Here is a 19,001-nt window from a genome sequence, read left to right as displayed (position 1 = left end):
TCACAGAATCACATCATCTGTAATTCGAAAATGAGACCTTTCTCCTACCCCATGCATGTTGGTAGCACTATAGCGACATAGACCTCAGTCTCTCTCACAAAATTAAGGGGTCAAAGTGAAGCGACCGGTGCGGTAAATCAGATATTTCCACATGCAGGCCATTCAGAGAGAGTTTTAAATAGCATGGCTGATGCAAACCATTGCAATCATGTTTAGCATGAGAATGCCAAGCTCAAATGGACACCTCAGTCTGTTCTATAGTGTTTCAACACAACCACAGTAAGGTCAAATGCTAGTTCAACATGAGTCTGTGTGTCTCAGCTATGATCCAGACATCTGAGACTGCTTCTGTTGTTTATTATGATTCTTTCTAATTGAATTAATTTTTGCATAATAATGTAAAATATACAGTAGAATAATGTATTCAAAATCAGAGTAAAATGTAAAAAAATAAATCACAGATTTTCATTCTGGTCCGGTCTTTTGGAACCCACTATATATTAGGAATACAGATCAGTACATTATATGTACATGATACTGTCTATACAAATGACATCAAAATCAGATGTTTTCTATTTAAATATATATATTCACAAATCTGATTTTCAGCGTCATTACTCCAGTCTTCAGTGTCGCATGATCCTTCAGAAATCTTTATAATATGCTGATTTGATGTTTAAGAATTTTTATTTTTATTTTTTTATAATTATCAGTGTAGAAAATGTTTGATGTTGCTATGGTGACTTTTATATCATGTTATTTGAAATATTTTGTATACAGTGGCACCAAGTTTTGAACACTTAAGCCAAACTTATTACAATTTACAGTATGAATGTCATTGCATCTTTTTATGTCAGTGGTACTGTAATTAGGTTGGACTAGAATATCAGGTGACTGATCCAGTTAGCATGTCTGGATTCCTGCCCTATTTAAGTCAGACACGATCCTCCCTTTACAGTCTATCCCGTCTCTCTCTATTTCCTGACTGTTGATTGTGTTTAATTGTATGATTTCCAAGTATTAGAAATAAGTAGAATCTTAAGTCACAGGAGAGTCTGGAAATGTATTTAATCGAAATCTTTTATTGAGTATTTAAATATAATATTAAAATATTTTATATTTAGGATCTTATATAGTTATGTTCAGCATTAAAATGTTAATACTTTTTATGAATATTCATTTAATATTCTGCATGAATTTGGTAACATTTTGTAAAAGATCCCATTTATAGGGAAGCACATTTCTGCCACGGAATTAAATAAATAAACAGTCTGTCTGTGTGTGTGTGTTTATTTGTTAGTTTTGTTTCTGCCATGAAATAATAAAAAAGCTATTTGCCTCTTTTTATCTGACAATTCAGATTTTTTTTCCTCGCAAATGCCAGTTTTATCTCAAAAAAGAGAGAAAAAGTCACAGTTAAAAAGTTCCAATTACCTTTTTATTTATTATTTCAAAGGGAACCTTATTGCAAAGTGTTACTATTAATATAAAAAGACCATTAATATATATATTAAAACTTATTAAATTTGAAAATTCATGGAACTTTAAAAGTGAAAGGGTGTGGTAATCCTAATAGAAGGTCTGTACAGTAAGTTTGTTGCAGTGCTGAGATTTCAGCCATTGTTTTGAGGTATAAGATGGACTAAAACTGATGTGTGACATGTCTCCTGCAGGTCAGACCCCGCTGCGTGAGTCCTATTCAATGTCCTGTATTGCCAATGGCAGTTCCAGTGGCCGCAAATCTCACAGAGATAGTTCCACAGTGTCTATAGCCAAGAAAGAGACCCTCTCTTCTGCTGCTAAGAGGTAATGTGCGCACACACACACACACTGGTTTCTATTTTTTGTGGGGACATTCCATTGATATATTGGTTTTTATACTGTATTGTACCTTCACTTAACCCTGCCCCTCACACAAAAATACAGGCAATTTTTATAATTTCTAAAAACTTCATTCTGTATGAATTATAAGCTTGTTTCCTCTTGGGGACCTACAAAATGTCCTACAAGGTCAAAATGTACTAGTATTACTATACTTGTGGGAACATGTGGTCCTCAAAATATAGGGAATACCAGGTACATACACGCACAACAGAAATTTGCAAATGATCTCATAGCCTCCTCTACACATTTTAGATGATTTCCCTTCTCTGACCCATTTCAGCTCTCCACTAATGAGCTGATGATTTGAAGCAGGTGTATTAGATTAGGAAGACAATCAGAGTTGTAGTGGCAAACCTCCATGACCGGTTTGGGAAACACTGTGCTAGCACACTCTTAATTCATTTTTAACACACGACAACAGTCGTATGATAAAATGCTCCAAAGAATATGGACAACTCGTCTTTTGCTGACATATTCAAATGTTGGTCCAATTAGATGTTCTCTGTTTAATGTGTGATGTTCTTTCAGCCTGAAGAAATATATTCATCTGAAAGTCTGTGAGTGTTTCACCTCAGTGTTGAGATGCTCTGCTCTCCTTTTCATGTGTGTCAGATCTTCCTCTGTTGACCTGCATGTTGTTTTTGCAGTGGTGGCGAGCGTAAAAAAGACAAGCCTCCGATGGAGGGGATCAGGGAGAAAGAGGAGCCTCTACAAGCTAACGATAAAACCCCCTCAGCACCCAGCACCCCTCAGGCACCGTCCCCTTCCAGCAACCCTCCCTCCCCTCATCCCCCACAGCCTCAAAGACAGCTCTCGGAGAACAAGGGGTCAGCCCCGGCCAAAAGGTTCCTCCCAACAGCCGTGCAATTTCTGGCTGTGTTCGAGCAGCGTTTGGCAATCTGCTTGCAGCACTTTCGCAACCTATTGACGTAAAGCCAAGGGGCAGGGCTGACATGCTTCCTCAATCAATATCAAGATCAATAGAGCACAACAGTTGTTATTCACAACAGTTCACTTTTGATCTGCCTTGGTTCCAGAAGTATCTTTCCCATTCATGTTCTCCATTAGGATTAGTATCTATCTATCTATCTATCTATCTATCTATCTATCTATCTATCTATCTATCTATCTATCTATCTATCTATCTATCTATCTATCTATCTATCTATCTATCTATCTATCTATCTATCTATCTATCTATCCATCCGTCTGTATGTCTGTCTGTCTGTCTATTATAAGTGTATAGGAAAAGTTATTTGTGGTTGGTAAAAAGTATTTCAACTTTCTACTTCCATCATTTACTTTACATCAATTTAATGCATCTTGAATAAAAGTGCTGCAGAGGACAGATATAATGTATAAGTAGTTTTATAATTTAGGGAGAACAATTCACTTCCATCATTTGCAAATAATAGCCACACATTAGTTTCTCAGACATGAAGAAACAACTCCTATCAGTACTCATTATAGAAACCTCATTTCTAGGCTCTTAAATTAATTATATCAAAACAAACGTGTCAGTGTCCGTTTTACATTATCTGACACCTGAGTAAATAAGCTTTCCATTGATGTATGGTTAATTAAGATCTGACAATATTTGGCAGAGATACAACTATTTGAATATCTGGAATCTGAGAGTGCAAAACATCTAAATATTAAGAAAATCGCCTTTGAAGTTGTCCAAATTAGTTCTTAGCCATGCATATTACTAATCAAACACTTGATATAATTACGGTAGGAAATTTACAAAATATCTTCATGGAACATGACCTAATATCCTACTGATTTTTGGCATAAAAGAAAAATCAATAATTTTGACCCATACAGTGTTTTTTTTTTTTTTGGCTATTGCTAAAAATATACTCCAGCGACTTAAGACTGATTTTGGGGTCCAGGGTGACAAATTATTGCTTTCTCATCATTTAACATTGTTTGTCCCTCATTTTCTGCTAAATGTCCTGCTAGCATCCGGCTGACAGTATGTTCTGGATCACTCCGAGCAGTCCACCCCGAAATGGACAGTAATGGAAAGCAGATGTGATGTCCTCCATTGGTTCTCATTTAATAATCTGCAGAGTAATCAGGCTAACACATTAGACCAGCCATGCTTCAACACCATTAGCAAACCTTGTAGTCTCTACTTAATAACCAAAGAGCCAACCAGTTATTCATATTGACTCTGAAAGCTGTCCCATCCAATTAGCTAAAGAGAAGTGGAAAACCAATTAGCTGACTCCGTAATGTAATTTCATGGCCCGATCCATGCTTGTTAGATGATGCAGCAAGAAGATCATTAGCCGGGATTAGTCCACAGTCACATTACTTAACCACTGCAGTCGATGAGGATTCAACTCACACTAGCAAAGACTTGAGCTTTCTTATAAGTAATTGGCATCAGAGATGCTAAATTTGTGATTGTTGTGATTAGCACAATGTTTTCTACAAATCCTGCAGAGATTGTACATAGTAGTGATGCGATATATGTGACCCCCCAAAACCAGTCTAAAGTCGCTGGGGTATATTTTAAGCAATAGCCAAAAAACATTGTATGGATCAAAATGATTGATCTTTCTTTTATGCCAAAAATCATTAGGATATTAAAGATCATGTTCCATGAAGATATTTTGTAAATTTCCTTCCGTAAATATATAAAAACTTAAATTTTGATTAGTAGTATGCATTGCTAAGAATTCATTTGGACAATTTAGGTAATTTTAGGTAAAGGTAATTTTCTCAGTATTTTGATTTTTTTTTTTTTTTCACCCTCAGATTCCAGATATTCAAATAATTGTCTCTCGGCCAAATATTGTCAGATCCTAATAAACCATACATCAATGGAATGGAAATGAATTCAGCTTTCAGATAATGTATAAATCTCCATTTCAAAAGGGTCACATACTGTATGTGGTTATGAAGTCTGCTTCCTTGGTAAAGAAGAACTCTTTAATAGAAACTTCAGTGAATGCAGGAGGGCTATATTTATGTGGTGTTTTTTGCTTATAAGACGAAAACGAGCATAGAGAGTATGTTAATGCTGGTCTAGGTTTCTGCTAGTAATGCAATTCAACTGGTGAAGCTAGTAGACCAAATAAGTTAGTACCATGGTATTACATGGTCATTTTGTGATAGTATTTTACAATACAGTCATATGGAGCACTCACACAACTATTATCACACATATACTAGGGATCGACATTGTTAGACCTGTATGCCTCACAGGTGGCCCCATGTTTAGAACTCAAGCCAGTTTTTCACATGTGGAAGTGTGTCCGCTCTGCCCTGGAGTGCTATCCATTCCCTTTCCCTTCCCTTTCCTCCTCTCTTACTCCCATGTTTGGTAAGGTTGGAGGTACTTTGCTACACCTCTGACCTGTTTAATGGCCTAAAGCCCAAAGTATACTTCAGTTTGAACTTAAACTCTTAGCATATGCAGCATGTGCGTACAGCTGATTACACAGCCTTTCAAAGTATACACCGTTTAAACACAGACGTTCGACACTTGCCCTCTAGAATGTTTCATCCTTGTCCAGTGTCTGTGCTCTATAGAAATTATGACCGATAAAAATGTATTCGTACCCGTTACCTAACCCTTAAACTAGAATTTTGAGTATTTCTTAACTCCCTCTCACGAGAGCTTGTAACATGGATGTCTATTGTTGGTGCACTCTTGACAAGTTTGTTGTTGTTGTCGTTGTACCAACTCATCGGTTTCATTTTCAACTGTGAACCAACGTCTGAACCAACTTAATTTGTGCGATACTTCAAGTGGCATTCAAGGAGCGAGTACATGCGTATAAAGAATTCTATCTAAAAACCGAGTGTAAAAACTGAAGTATACTTTTTGCTTTAATGTTTGTGTGTACATTTGTGAGTTTCTGGATCACTTCTAACCAAAATGTCTTCCCATGCACCCCTGCCTTGAACTTCATATTCTCTGCTAAGGTTGAGAGATCTGGTGTAAATGGCTGTATGGCTATAAGTTTAGGGCTGGTGATTACCAGAAGTTTGTTGGTTCAAGCTCCAAGATGAGCCATCATTAATCAAAGTTCAGATTCTCCCATCATATTTGTTGCACCTCCCACTTTTCTGTCAAAATGAGCCTCTGGTTCAGCTCTCATATCGAATAAATTGGAAATTGGGTTGGTGAATATTAGTCTAGAAGATTTGGTCCAGAAAACAAGTTTGTTTTTAACGATTTCTCCTTACACAAAGCTTTGCGTGAGGATAACGCTGCTCTGTTTTCCCTTTCTAAACCTCTGATGTGTTTCCTTCTCTACCTTCCTTTAGCTATGCTGTTTGGCGTCTTTTCCCTGAGCAATCTCATGCAATTTACTACAAGACTGGGTTTCAGGTTTTTCAGCTCCTCTGTGTGTACTAACTATCGAGTGGATTATGCTTTGCCATATGCATGATCTTTTACCTGATGGATGCATCTTTGACTTTCAAGGGCTGTTGCTTGTTTTCTGGCTTCCAGTTTGAAATTAACCAAAGAGGAGTGGTTATTGTAGTTTGGAGGACCTGGACAGAATTAGCATCTAGACTTTGTAGTCCATCCTAAGTAAAATTGTCTGAATGAACCCGTGACCCATTTGGTGGGTCTGTGTAAGATCTATTTAGATTTAATGGATTGTTTTCCTCCAAGCTTACAATACCGCTCCTCTAAATTTGTAACTTCTCCCCTGGACTCGTTTTTCAGCTTCTCTGCTATCGCTTTCTTTTCCAGTGAATCCCTATTTTTTGTGTCTGCAGCAGGGGTAGCAGTACGAAGCGTGGAGGAATTGAGCGTTCTCAAAGTAGCACATGGGACAGCGGAGAGGAGAACAGGAATAAGCTGGTGAAAGCAGCCTCCACCTCCAAACTGCTGTCCAAAGTGGTGAAGAATGCAGAGAAGTAAGTGTTAGGTTCCTTCCATCCCCTTTGCCTTACTAAGACTCACACTGTAGATTTGAGTCCTCATAAGTCATCCAACTGGGGTAGTAGAAGTATAAAAAACTTTTTTGAAACAATACTTCAGGCTTTTTAAAGTCATTTTTCTTGACTTTGAAAAAATATATTCAATGAAAGTCCACAGAATTGGATTTATGAAGTTACATCAAAACCTAATGCATTCCATGTTCCATTCAATTTTGTTAATATGAATATGCTTTTAGCTACCAGTATTTAGTTTGCTACTTACTGTTCAACACTTTTTGTATTAGTTTAAATGAAACCAACAAAATTCATTAAATTTCAACATATGTCATGCAAAAAAGTCCACAGTAAGCAAATGATGACAATAAAAGGAACGTTCATTTTGGAACTGTTCTTTTAAGACATTCCTGTAGTTGAACAAACATGCCATTCATGGAACTCACGTTTTGTCTCGTGTTAATAGTATTTGATTTTCTTCCCTTTTCCTCTTTAGACACAGAGATCCAGTCATCAGCCAAGGTAAAGTCTAATTTTGCCTCAACGTGATCTATTGTGTTTCAACTTCGTCTTTTTCTCATGTGCTCCTCTCATTTCCTGTATCACAATGGTTCAAGCAAACTGGTGCCTCGTGCAATATGTCAGACCTTCTGTGCATTTTAGATCAATACAAATTCTCATTTGTAAAAACATTTAAGCTGTGGCCTGCAGCCATCTTGCATTTCATAAGTATAAATAAAAGCTAGCATATTGCCACATCTTAGTACTTGGCTTTGCCCCAGGGTGAGATTATAGGTGACACCATAAAATACAGTTAGCACGGGTCTCATGCCAGTTGTCACAGGCTGAGTGTGCCCTGGAAAAACCTTATCCCGAATCTGGATTTAGCCCTGGGCCGAGAACAGTACAGGTGTGAGCACCACCTCCATCTCTCAAGTCATTTTAATCTTGGCAAAGACACACACAAACTGCATTCCTGTGTCTTGTGGTTCCTTATTTGTTCTTCCAGACTTTTCTAATGATCACACCCATCTTAAAAACTGTTGACAGGCCTCTCTTAGCATACATCAATAAAACTGTTCCTCGTCTGTCATTCTGTGTTTGTTTTTTGAGATATTATTATTTCTGTCCCAAACCCAGCTAAAATGTCAACCCGTGAAAAAAACAGTCAAGGTAAGGCCGTCCTCTCTATAGGGTGCCGAAAGCCGCCGAAAGTGTTTTTTTTTTAACCCCTCCCTTCCCCCGCTTCAGGCTGAATCTAAACATTTCTGGCTCTAATCCCACTTTAATTCTCTTAACATGTTGATTGATCTATTGGAAAGATCAATGGTCAGTCAGTTCTTCCTATTTTCTTCTGTCTCTCCGCTGCTCTTGCTCCTTAAAATCTTAAATTACATTTCTGGAGGAATCAAAAGTAAGTGGATTTCCTCCCAGCTTGTCAACTGGCATGTCGATAAACACACATCTCGCTTGTTCACTTCTTCTCGCAATTCAGTTGGTGTAAATAGATGACTTACTGTAGATTCACCACCAGTTACTTATTAGAAGAGGAATGCGTTTGTCCTAAAGGAAAAATACCAGAACAGCTTTGTGGCTGAATCATATCTAGCTCAGATATCACTGCAAAATCAAAAGAAAGAAACAAACAAGAAAGTGCATTTTGAAATTCACATTTATTATGACTATACATTGTAACAACATTTTTCTGACAGCAAAGCTTTTTGTACGATAATGCTAAATAGTCTCATTCTCATCACTATAGTGTGTGCGGGGGAATTTATATTAAAACAATACTTAATTTTCATTGAAATAATGAGAAAATGCAAAAGGTCATAATGAAAAAAAAAAAAAAAACATACATAAAATAATGTAACTTTTACTGGCCTAGACAAGTTTGTGTAAGATTCACCTTTATACCTTAATTAATTCAGTAAGCATAGTACTGGGATAGTTCTCCCAAAAATGAAAATTTGCTTACCCTCATTTCATCCCAAACCTGATGACTTACTTTCTGCTGTGAAACATAAATATCTTAATATTAAAACACACCACACACACACACAGACATTTCTCAATTTTTTTCAGGTTTGGAACAGCATTAGCATGAGTAAATGGTGACAGAGTTTCCATTTTTGGCTGAACTATCCCTTTAAGGATATCGGTATCAGTGAGGAATGTTCTGGTGATTCTCGGCCAACTAAATAGTTTTTAAAGGTTACCTGTGGTCAGTGTTAAATACTTTATAGAATTATACGATGCTATTATAAAATGTGCTACTGCACAAAATGATTCTGGAGATCAGAGAAAATACGTATTTTTTTTTTCTGCCTCGCTCTGTCTCTGCCCATTTTGAGGTTTCTTCTTGCACTTTTCTTTTCTTTATTGAATCATAGTCAGATTTTGGCATTGTCATTGTTCTGGCCCTTCTACACACCACTCAAAGCTTCACTTTTGATTTGCTTGGGTTTATGAATGAGTTCAAAGCACGAGCTTAACTCCATCAAAGAGCTTCATTTAGAATTTTTTTTAAGTATGTAAGAAGGAGCAATGCTAGAAGCTAATATATATGCTATGTGTTTAAATGTTACTAAAATTAACAAACTCTCACGATCTTTTCTGAAAGACCAAATTTCAGATAACTTCATGTAGTATTTTTTCTAGTATTTTCTTATATATTTCCTTCATCAAATCTCTCCACAGAGGGAGAATATATTAAAATGTTCATGCGAGGACGACCCATCACAATGTTTATCCCATCGGACGTGGAGAATTACGATGATGTCCGAACCGAACTTCCCCCAGAGAGACTCAAACTGGAGTGGGTGTATCCTTTCTAGCATGCTTTGCGCGTATTGAATATCACAATGGTGGTTTTAAAATGGATTAAAACTTTTATGGCAAGAAAATAATCAAATATTAACTAGGGTTGTCAAATTTAATTAATAGCCAATTTAATTTCAATTAACTTGCTGCGATTCTGTAAAGTAAATATGATGGTTTATGTCAAGCATTGAAAAAAATAACATATATATATATATATATTTTTTTTTTTTTGGTATATTGTTGTTTTCCCTTGACTCCTTGATAGATATGGCTACAGGGGACGTGACTGCCGTGCAAATGTGTACTTGCTTCCTACCGGGGAGATTGTGTATTTCATCGCCTCGGTGGTTGTTCTCTTCAACTATGAGGAGAGGACACAAAGGCATTATTTAGGACACACTGACTGTGTCAAATGGTGAGATTGATGGGACATGCAGTTATTTATTAGTCTTATCATTCGGCAGTCGGGACATAGACACAGACAGTGATTAAATAACCAACTCTCACTGAAAATTTCATTGAAAGATTTTCTTTGTGAACAAACGGCTGTCATTGTGAATTCCGGTTTAGTTTTGTCTTCCTGAGGCTTTGTAATTGCAGGATGGAAATGACAGGAAAATGTCTTTTGTGAGCCCTGAACTAAACAAATGAGCTGATGTGATCTTCAGCAGTGTTGTTCAGTGAATGTTCAGCTTTCTCTGTCTGTTTCTCTTGTAGTCTTGCTGTTCATCCAGATAAGATCCGTATGGCCACAGGACAGATAGCAGGCGTGGATAAGGATGGCAGGGTGAGTTCCATCAGTGCAGCTACTCTGATAAAGCACAAACCTATGTTCGCCTTAATGTACACTGCCGTTTAAAAGTTTGGGATAGATTTTTTTAAAGAAATTAATACTTTTATTTAGTAAGGATGCATTGAATTGAGCAAAGGTGAAAGGAAAGACTTTTATATTGTTACAATACATGCATACACATTGTGTAGTATTTCTATTATGTCCTGTCAGTATTTTATTTTATCTTTTCATAAAATATACTCATTGTACATGTTTTTCTTTCCATGTTCAACTACTGCACTTAATTAAATAATAAAAAAATACATTGGCTTTAGTTATGCAAAACAGGAGAACAGGTTCAGAATGAACTGGCTTTAGCAATGAACATTCAAGACAAACAGTATGCCTTGAAAGTGCAAAAACAAACACGTTTAGCTGGCAAGTATTCAAAAGGATCCCTAAAGAACATCATCCTTCATGCACTGTAAAAACACTTTAGAGAAGTTGTATTTTTCTGTGTTACTAAGTTGTTCTTTTCCATGTCATCAGAATAAGCTCTTCTGAATCCCTGCTGTGATGTTTGACGTCTCTGTATTGTGATCTGTGTTTGATCCTGCAGCCGCTTCAGCCTCACGTCAGAGTTTGGGACTCGGTCAGTCTGTCCACGCTGCAGATCATCGGCCTCGGCACCTTTGAGAGAGGAGTCGGATCCCTCGCTTTCTCTAAAGCCGTGAGTCGAATGGCAGCCATCTAATTTGATTCCATTCCATTATGTGTTTAATTAGCATTGCCTAACATCTGGTTTGACAATTGATAAACCTGATTATTATTTTTTTTGTTTGGTGTTTTTTTTATTCTAATTATTCTAATATTTTTCACAGTCTTGCACTGTGCTCTTCATGGATCTGGGTCATGCTAGCATTTTCTTTTGTCAGTATTTCTAACCTTGAAATCAAATTTTGCCATAAAATAATATAAATTGTGTGAAAATCAAATGAGTATTGATCACGTTTGTAATATTTGTAATATTTATTCATATTTGTAACTTGGCTCTTGATAATATTTTGTAATATTTGTAACTTGTAATTGTGTAAAGTTACATTTTTTTATTTTTTTTTTGCCTTTGTGACAGTTTTTCTGGTGATCTATGGATAAAACAAGAGCTCCTCACTTTACAAATGGTGCACATTTTAATGAACCTGCTTATTTCAACATCAAACGCTGCACTTTTCGGTCATTCTCAATGACTAGATTTGAATAAAGTCCTAATAGAAACAGCTCTTTTCTGAGGTGACTGAAGAAACTGAAAGTGTTGTGATTGAGTGTTTGTTTATACACAGTAATTTAATCTAAAATATTATATTATGGAATTGAAATCTTTGTGTGTTTTTGTGTGTGTGTGTGTGTGTAGGACTCGGGCACTCATCTCAGTGTGATTGATGAATCTAATGAGCACATGCTCACTGTGTGGGACTGGCAGAAGAAATCAAAAATCGCTGAGCTTAAGGTTAGAGTCACACTTCTTTTTTTTTTTTTTGGTTCTCTTGTCACCACTCCCTTCCTCTGTTCCTTTCCTTTAGATTTCTTAGCCCTTATCTTATTTCCTTCTCCTCCATTCTTCTCAGTCCATTTCATCTTGTTTCATATTGTTGTCTTTCTTCGTCTTTTTATGTTTTGCGATGTCTGTACCTTTTTGCTGCACATTGCTCTGTTGCCTCCTCTTATCTCTTTGTTCTACATGTAATGATTTTGCCAGTGTGCTGTTTTATTAGACAACCAATGAAGTGGTCTTAGTGGTGGAGTTTCACCCGACTGACGCCAACACCATTGTCACTTGTGGGAAATCCCATATTTTCTTCTGGACCTGGAGCGGTTCCTCACTCGCCCGCAAACAAGGCATCTTTGGCGTAAGGACACACAAACGTATATTCCTCATGGGGATTTGAAAGGGTAGTTCACCCAAAATGTTGAAGAAATGCTGCATTACATCACTTGTTCATCAATGGATCCTCTGCAGTGAATGGGTGCCGTCAGAATGAGAGTCCAAACAGCTGATTAAAACATCACAATAATCCATAAGAAATCTGATTCTGGTCTATCAGTTAACAGCTGATAAAATATGCCTGTTTTTAAGAAATAAACCCATGATTAAAAGCATTTAAACCTTACACATAAATTCAGTCTAAAATATGAATGCATATTCCATAATAACGCTTCGTCAAGTGAAAAATCCATCCCTTGTTGTCCTCTCACATTATGAAAGCAATATTAAAGCTAGAAGATTTGTATTTTAGGCAACAGTTTGAAGTTAAAATAGTCTTAATGACGGATTTCTAATAATAATTACCCAGAAATGTCAATGATGCATTTTTTGTTTTAGTAAAAAATAGTTGTGCCATAGGTTAATATTGCAGTTTTTCTATGTACTTTGTTATAATGTTTCATATATCTGTGATCATTTAATGAATAACAATGTGAAAAACATAACATGAATATTATAAATAGATTTTTACTGACTGGGAGAAAAAACAAATCACTATTTCAGTCAGAGAAAATGCAATAAATATTGAGCTATGTATGAAATAGAGTGAAAAGGAAAAACATATATCAAGCTAAATTTTAGTTAAGCAACATTACGAAAAAATAAAAATAAAAATTAAAGACTAATGCTGCAGTCAGCTTGATATACAAAGCACAGACTTGTACTTAGTACATAGAGTTCCTTTTGTTTTTGTGTCTGTCACAGAAATACGAGAAGCCCAAATTTGTGCAGTGTTTGGCCTTCCTTAATAATGGAGACATCCTGACCGGAGACTCGGGAGGAATCATGCTGATATGGACCCGCAGCACAGCTGAACCAGCACCAGGGAAAGGGCCGAAAGGTAGACACTCGTCTCACACACACACACACAGGCACATTATTAGCTCCTCCAGCCTTCATATTAACATTTTCCTAATGTTTTCCGTCACCTGCATTTCCTTACAAAAAAGTACTCTGGTGGCAAGGCAATCCTCCTCCAAACGCAGTCTGATCCGGCTCTGCTGCACGCTCTCAAACCAAACAGACAAGAGAAGTTCCTGCTCACCATAAAAGAAAATAAAGGAAGTAGAATGAGGCCAGGTGCATGTAGGGTCAATGCATAACCACATTCTGTTCTACCAAAAGACACATGCCATATTAACAGTAACAGTTACTGCACAGATCAGGAAAAGCTGTAGGATTTACCTCTCTGGCAACACTGCTGTAGGAAATCTTTGTTTATTTCTCATGTAAAAATGACACGAAAAGCTCAGTTTATGATTGCCATTCCATAGTTTTTCACTTCAGTAGTAAAATACATTCAGTTAAAAAGAGGAATTTATTACACTGTGGTAAATGCAACAAGTAAAACCTCACTACTACTATGTCCCATGTGTGCCCCATCAGAAATGTTAGTACCCTGGCACATGGAGGTACCTTAATGTTGTATTTTGTGTCTTCAGTTCTATAATGTCCATCAGTTGAGAGTTATGCTAATGAGGCCAACAGTCACTTCAGGAAAGGAAAACTTCTAGAAATCCGTGACAGAGAGTAGCTTCAATGGAAGAAGAGTTTCATTGGAAGTCGACAGCTCGTGATATGTGACTGAAACTGCACGCTTGCTAGTGTCTGTGTGCACAGGTTGACAGATTGTTTTCTCTGTGCTGATCCTGGAGTTGTAATGGTTTTCACTGGCATGTTGTGGAACTGGAATGGCTGCAACACAGGCTGAAACGCTTGCCAGCTCCTGCTCATTTATCACTTCTTTATTTACCCCCTCAATCTTACAGCTCTGTGACATAGCGCCCCCTAAAGGACAGAAACTACTACTACTGCTACTAGTCTTTGAGTCCAGTTGAGCACTTTCCATAGTTTGACTTGTATTTTGAAATAAAATATGCCATTAAACTTTTAAAACAATTAGCAATTTTAAAAACTCAAACTCTTTCCTGGTTCCACAGAAGTCTGCCTGTAGCTCATCTTCTACATAAACAAATTAATACATGAGCACATGACCGTCCATATTTATATATCTATGACTCCTGATCAGAAGCTTGGTTCACATGGTCACAGTCTTCAATATTATTAGATATCGTTCAAAAGTTTGGGGTCAGTAAGATTTTTTTAATTATTATTATTTTTTTTATATTCAATGCAATTAACAGTTATATTCTGCAAGGATGCATTAAATCAATCAAACGTGACAGCAAGTAAAGACATTTAAAATGTTACAAAAGATGTCTTATTAGTCAAAGAATCCTGAAAGAAACTGTTTCCACAAAAAAAAAAAAATTCTTGAGCAGCAAATCTGCATATGAGAATAATTTCTTCATTCAGTAATTCAGCTTTGCATCACCAAAATAAATTACATTTTATAATATATATTTAATTATAAAACAGTTATTTTAAATTGTAATACTATTTCATAATAGTACTGTTTTTGCTGTATTTTCTGATCAAAATAAGTTTGATGAGCATAGGAGGTTTCTTGCAAAAACATGCCGATCCCTGTTGTTGTCAGCTTACTTTACCTCATTCTCCTCCAACTGTTGCTCCACCACAGTCTACATAAGACAACGTGTTGTGTTATGATTTACATTATGACTTGTTCAGAGAAATGGCAATTCAAATTCTACTTGCATAGACTGTTCTTGTAGGTTTTATGGATTAGTATTATGCTAAATTAGTTTGTCATCATGCAAAAACAGCAGACAGACAAGCACACACTTTATGAAAGTGAGTTTCTGCTTGAGTCGAGTTGAGTTACATCCTCCTGTTATGAAGCCTTACAGTACATGTGTTGCATCGGCTGCTGAAATTCATTTCTTCTTTTCCCTCTTAAGTCATTTTGCATATGTCATGTGCTGAACTGGCCTCGTCTAGCTGATTTCCTGTCTGTATGCTTGCAGATACCATGTAACTGTACAAATGTGGTAGTGTAGGTGTGATACAGTGTGTAATGTCAGTCTGTTCAGAATCACATCTGTTTCAGATAAGTGAGCGTGTGTGTGGAGTTGTGTGTATTGACAGGGCCGGTTCAGCACTCCAGGGGTCTACATTTCTCTTGGTTTGGCTCTTTTTGTAGAAAGCTGAGCCATCAGTATTATTACAGGGAGAAGTGATAATCTACTGGAATTTCCAGAATGCAACATCATCATCACACACACACACACGCTCCGCCGGCCTCACTGGCAAGCATATCTATGAGCTCCTCTTTCTAAAAGCCCTATCACATCCCTAATAGCAAAACAGTCTGGCACTTAAAACCGCATTAGCCAGCAGAGATATTTGTGGTGTTCTATTCCCAGAAATTGTGCACGAGTGGGTCTCCATCTGTCTAACTAACCCGCCCCGTCCCCACAGCAGCGTTTCAGATCACGCGTCAGATCAAGGCTCACGACGGCAGCGTCTTCACTCTTTGTCAGATGAGGAACGGCACTCTGCTCACAGGGGGCGGCAAAGACCACAAGATCATTCTGTGGGACCACGACCTCAATCCAGAGAGAGACATCGAGGTACGAGAGCAAGCTGAGCTGAAGCCCACACTCACACATGCATGTCTTTAAAGAGATACATATCTGACATACCATACCAGTCAACAGTTTGGAATAATGAAACCTTTTTGTTAATGTTTTTGAAGGAAGCCTTATGCAGACTGATCAAAAAAAAAAAAATAAATACAGTAAAAACAGAAATATTGTGTATTTTTGTGAAAAAATTATAAATAAATATTCTAAGTGACCCCAAAATTTTGAACCGTAGTATGTATGATTCTGATAAATATAGATAAGTTACACTTTGGAGACAGTGTTACAGTGAAATTGGGTCAAAGATGAAAAGGGGTTTTCAAGCATCAAAACAATAAAAGTTTAATATAGCTTTACTTTTTCTTTATTTTTTTTCCCGTACATTAGAATGTGTCCTGTATATATATATATAAATTTCTGAACAAATAATGATGACTATCACAAATGATTTTTACCACTAAAATGTCATTCATTGTAACAATAGTTAATATTCCAAATAATCTTGTTAGTCATATATAGAACAAGAATCATTAGATGGCGTTAAAAGACTCTATTTAGGTTTTACCTATTTAAAATATAATAATCTTCCATATATACTGTATTTAGGTGTACAGGTCAGAATAAGTATGTTGTTTCAATTTAGCATAAAAGTATCTGCTGCACAGAATGACGATGAAACATTATTTCGCCCATATTTCGACATTTTATTTTCACAAGTTATTTGAAATATTGAAGTAGTCGCTGTATGATCATTTTTTATGTATTCTGTGTGTATAAAATTGCTGTAATGCAGTTCGTAGTACGGGAAGAAGGAGACTGGAACTGGCGAACATTTAAATCAAAACTTTAATGATAAAATAAACATAAAAACAGCACGACAGCCCCTCACGGGCGACTGCCGTGCACAAACAAAACCAAAACATAAAATAAAGCCCAGGCCTGGTCCTCTCTCGTCCGTCACTGTCATAACTCCTCCTCTTTATCCTTCTGATCTCCTCCGTGGGACTCGAGACCGGTGAGGGGCGCAGGTGTCGCTCATTTCCAATCACTCCACCGGCCTCGCTCCTTTCCCACAGCTCTCGGCCCCTCCCCAGCCCCCCGAAATTAAAATTGATGCAGACACCATAATGAGACCTTTCATCTTTTAGCCAATTACACAAATAAGAACGAGTGTTTAATATTAAATAACTACATATACATACTTTAGGGTTTGGTTTAGGATTAGTTGTAATTATGCATAATTTACTGTTACACTAGTATGTGTAACTATATCACCTTAACATACAGTGTTACCAGTAAATCAAAGGTTATAATAAGAGAAACATAATAAGCTCTTATAACAACATAAAAAATAGCATATCAATAATGTCTGTTTGCTTTTCTTCAGGTCCCAGATCAGTATGGCACTATTCGTGCAGTAGCCGAGGGCAAGGGGGAGCAGTTTCTGGTGGGCACCTCACGCAACTTCATTCTGAGAGGCACCTTCAACGACGGATTCCAGGTGGAAGTGCAGGTAAACCACATCTTTAAGTCACACTGTGTGCATTTCGTGTGCAGCCTTATACTCTTAAAAATACCCGCTTGTACCTGCAGTCGTAGTTGTGGAGTTAGTTTGATGGGAGTTGCTATTTTTAGGGACACACGGATGAGCTGTGGGGTCTGGCCGCCCACCCGTTCAAGGACCTGTTCCTCACCTGTGCTCAGGACAGACAGGTGTGTCTGTGGAGCTCAGTGGACCACACACTGGAATGGACCAGACTGCTGGACGTAAGACACTCCTACAAACACACATTTACATACACATGCTCTGACGGTTGGTGTCCTGTCAAATATAACATATGTTAATAATAATAATATTAATAATAGACACAATATAACACAAGGTAATATAGTTCATCAGCCTCAAGGGTTATGTTAGAGATGACCTTAAAAGGCATAACTGTTTTTTTAACAGTCAAAACCATCCAGTGCTACAGTCATTTTCTATACTTTAGACTTCAATTCACTGGTTACTGGCATAAATTATGCAATATCTGCATTGTTTGTCATATTCTGTAAACAAAGTTTAGACCGGTTAAATTAAGGCCCAGTGTTTTGTTCTTCTGAAAACACCAAAGAATGAAACTTGTTTGTGGAAACGTTCTCTTTATCCAGATGTCATACATACTGAAAATTTCAATGGCATCTCAGAAAACAAAGCAGAATATGCAGATGTGCTTTGGCAGTTTGTCTGCTCTGCAAACATTATGACACATGCTATGACATTAGTGGTTCCTGAAAAACCCTTTTATTAAGACATCAGTAAAAAGTCAGCTTGCACAGTTTGGTAAATACAGATTTAGTTTTTCTTTCTTTCCATGGGAGCACTTAATGTAAGAGCTGTTATTGTTTTTGGACAGTCTGTCTCTGAGCTAAGATTATGGTCAGCTGTATCAAAGACTGAAAGATACCCCGAATAACCACTAAATACCCCTTGTCATCTTAACTGTAGGCGGTTTACATTTGAATTGATGCAGTAATAAAGTATTTAGTTTGTATATCAGGTTTTGATTTCTTTTTTGTCACCTCATCCACGCATTTAGAGCAGTGGTTCTCAACCAGGTGGCCGGGACCCACTAAAGGGCCTCAACATTTCAAAGAAGGACATAAAATGTACTAATACAGTAGTATATAGTGGAAAATGTATTAAAGTTATCATTTCTTTCTTGCTTGCTTTTTTTCTGTCTTTGAAAACCAGGATACTGTATGTGAGGGGGGTGTGAGGTTTTTTTTAAAACATCATGAAAAACTGGAAATGTCATGCAGATGCATTGCTCCTAAAAAAGTGTCCATTTGAGATGCATTCAGTTCTTAAAACACTTAAAATTCTAAAAATGTGTTTATTATATTTAATTAGAATTATTTTAATGCATTGCAAATTTTAGTGTATGTAAATGTTTAAAAGCATCTTCAATTTCGGCATAAATATCGTAGAAATTAGAGATACTGTATATTAGAACATCTGCTCTTTGAACATCTCAGAGTCCCGTACTATGAGCGTGACAGTATTGATGGTGTTTTTGTGTTT

The 19,001-nt window shown here is 36.9% G+C and overlaps 1 protein-coding gene across 6 annotated transcripts in view; it reads left to right on the top strand.

Moving 5' to 3' along the window:
• The window catches only part of LOC132110932 (echinoderm microtubule-associated protein-like 4), an 83,652-nt gene that overhangs the window by 56,057 nt on the left and 8,594 nt on the right, over positions 1-19,001 (top strand). For 2 of the 6 annotated variants that reach the window (XM_059518042.1, XM_059518039.1), the window contains exons 3-17: positions 1,674-1,806; positions 2,532-2,729; positions 6,634-6,774; positions 7,289-7,314; positions 7,933-7,965; positions 9,493-9,616; positions 9,881-10,030; positions 10,333-10,402; positions 11,007-11,117; positions 11,799-11,894; positions 12,160-12,294; positions 13,134-13,269; positions 15,771-15,922; positions 17,322-17,447; positions 17,570-17,701. In XM_059518042.1, coding sequence (XP_059374025.1) covers positions 1,674-1,806; positions 2,532-2,729; positions 6,634-6,774; positions 7,289-7,314; positions 7,933-7,965; positions 9,493-9,616; positions 9,881-10,030; positions 10,333-10,402; positions 11,007-11,117; positions 11,799-11,894; positions 12,160-12,294; positions 13,134-13,269; positions 15,771-15,922; positions 17,322-17,447; positions 17,570-17,701 — 1,763 coding nt within the window. The remainder of the gene's footprint in view (positions 1-1,673; positions 1,807-2,531; positions 2,730-6,633; positions 6,775-7,288; positions 7,315-7,932; positions 7,966-9,492; positions 9,617-9,880; positions 10,031-10,332; positions 10,403-11,006; positions 11,118-11,798; positions 11,895-12,159; positions 12,295-13,133; positions 13,270-15,770; positions 15,923-17,321; positions 17,448-17,569; positions 17,702-19,001) is intronic. The other 4 variants (XM_059518040.1, XM_059518041.1, XM_059518044.1 and 1 more) reach the window with 4 other exon arrangements.

The sequence above is a fragment of the Carassius carassius genome, chromosome 30 (genome assembly GCF_963082965.1).
Source record: "Carassius carassius chromosome 30, fCarCar2.1, whole genome shotgun sequence".
Lineage (NCBI taxonomy): Eukaryota > Metazoa > Chordata > Actinopteri > Cypriniformes > Cyprinidae > Carassius > Carassius carassius.
The sequence above is the reverse complement of the archived record's forward strand: the minus strand, read 5'-3'. Positions and strand labels throughout refer to the sequence as shown.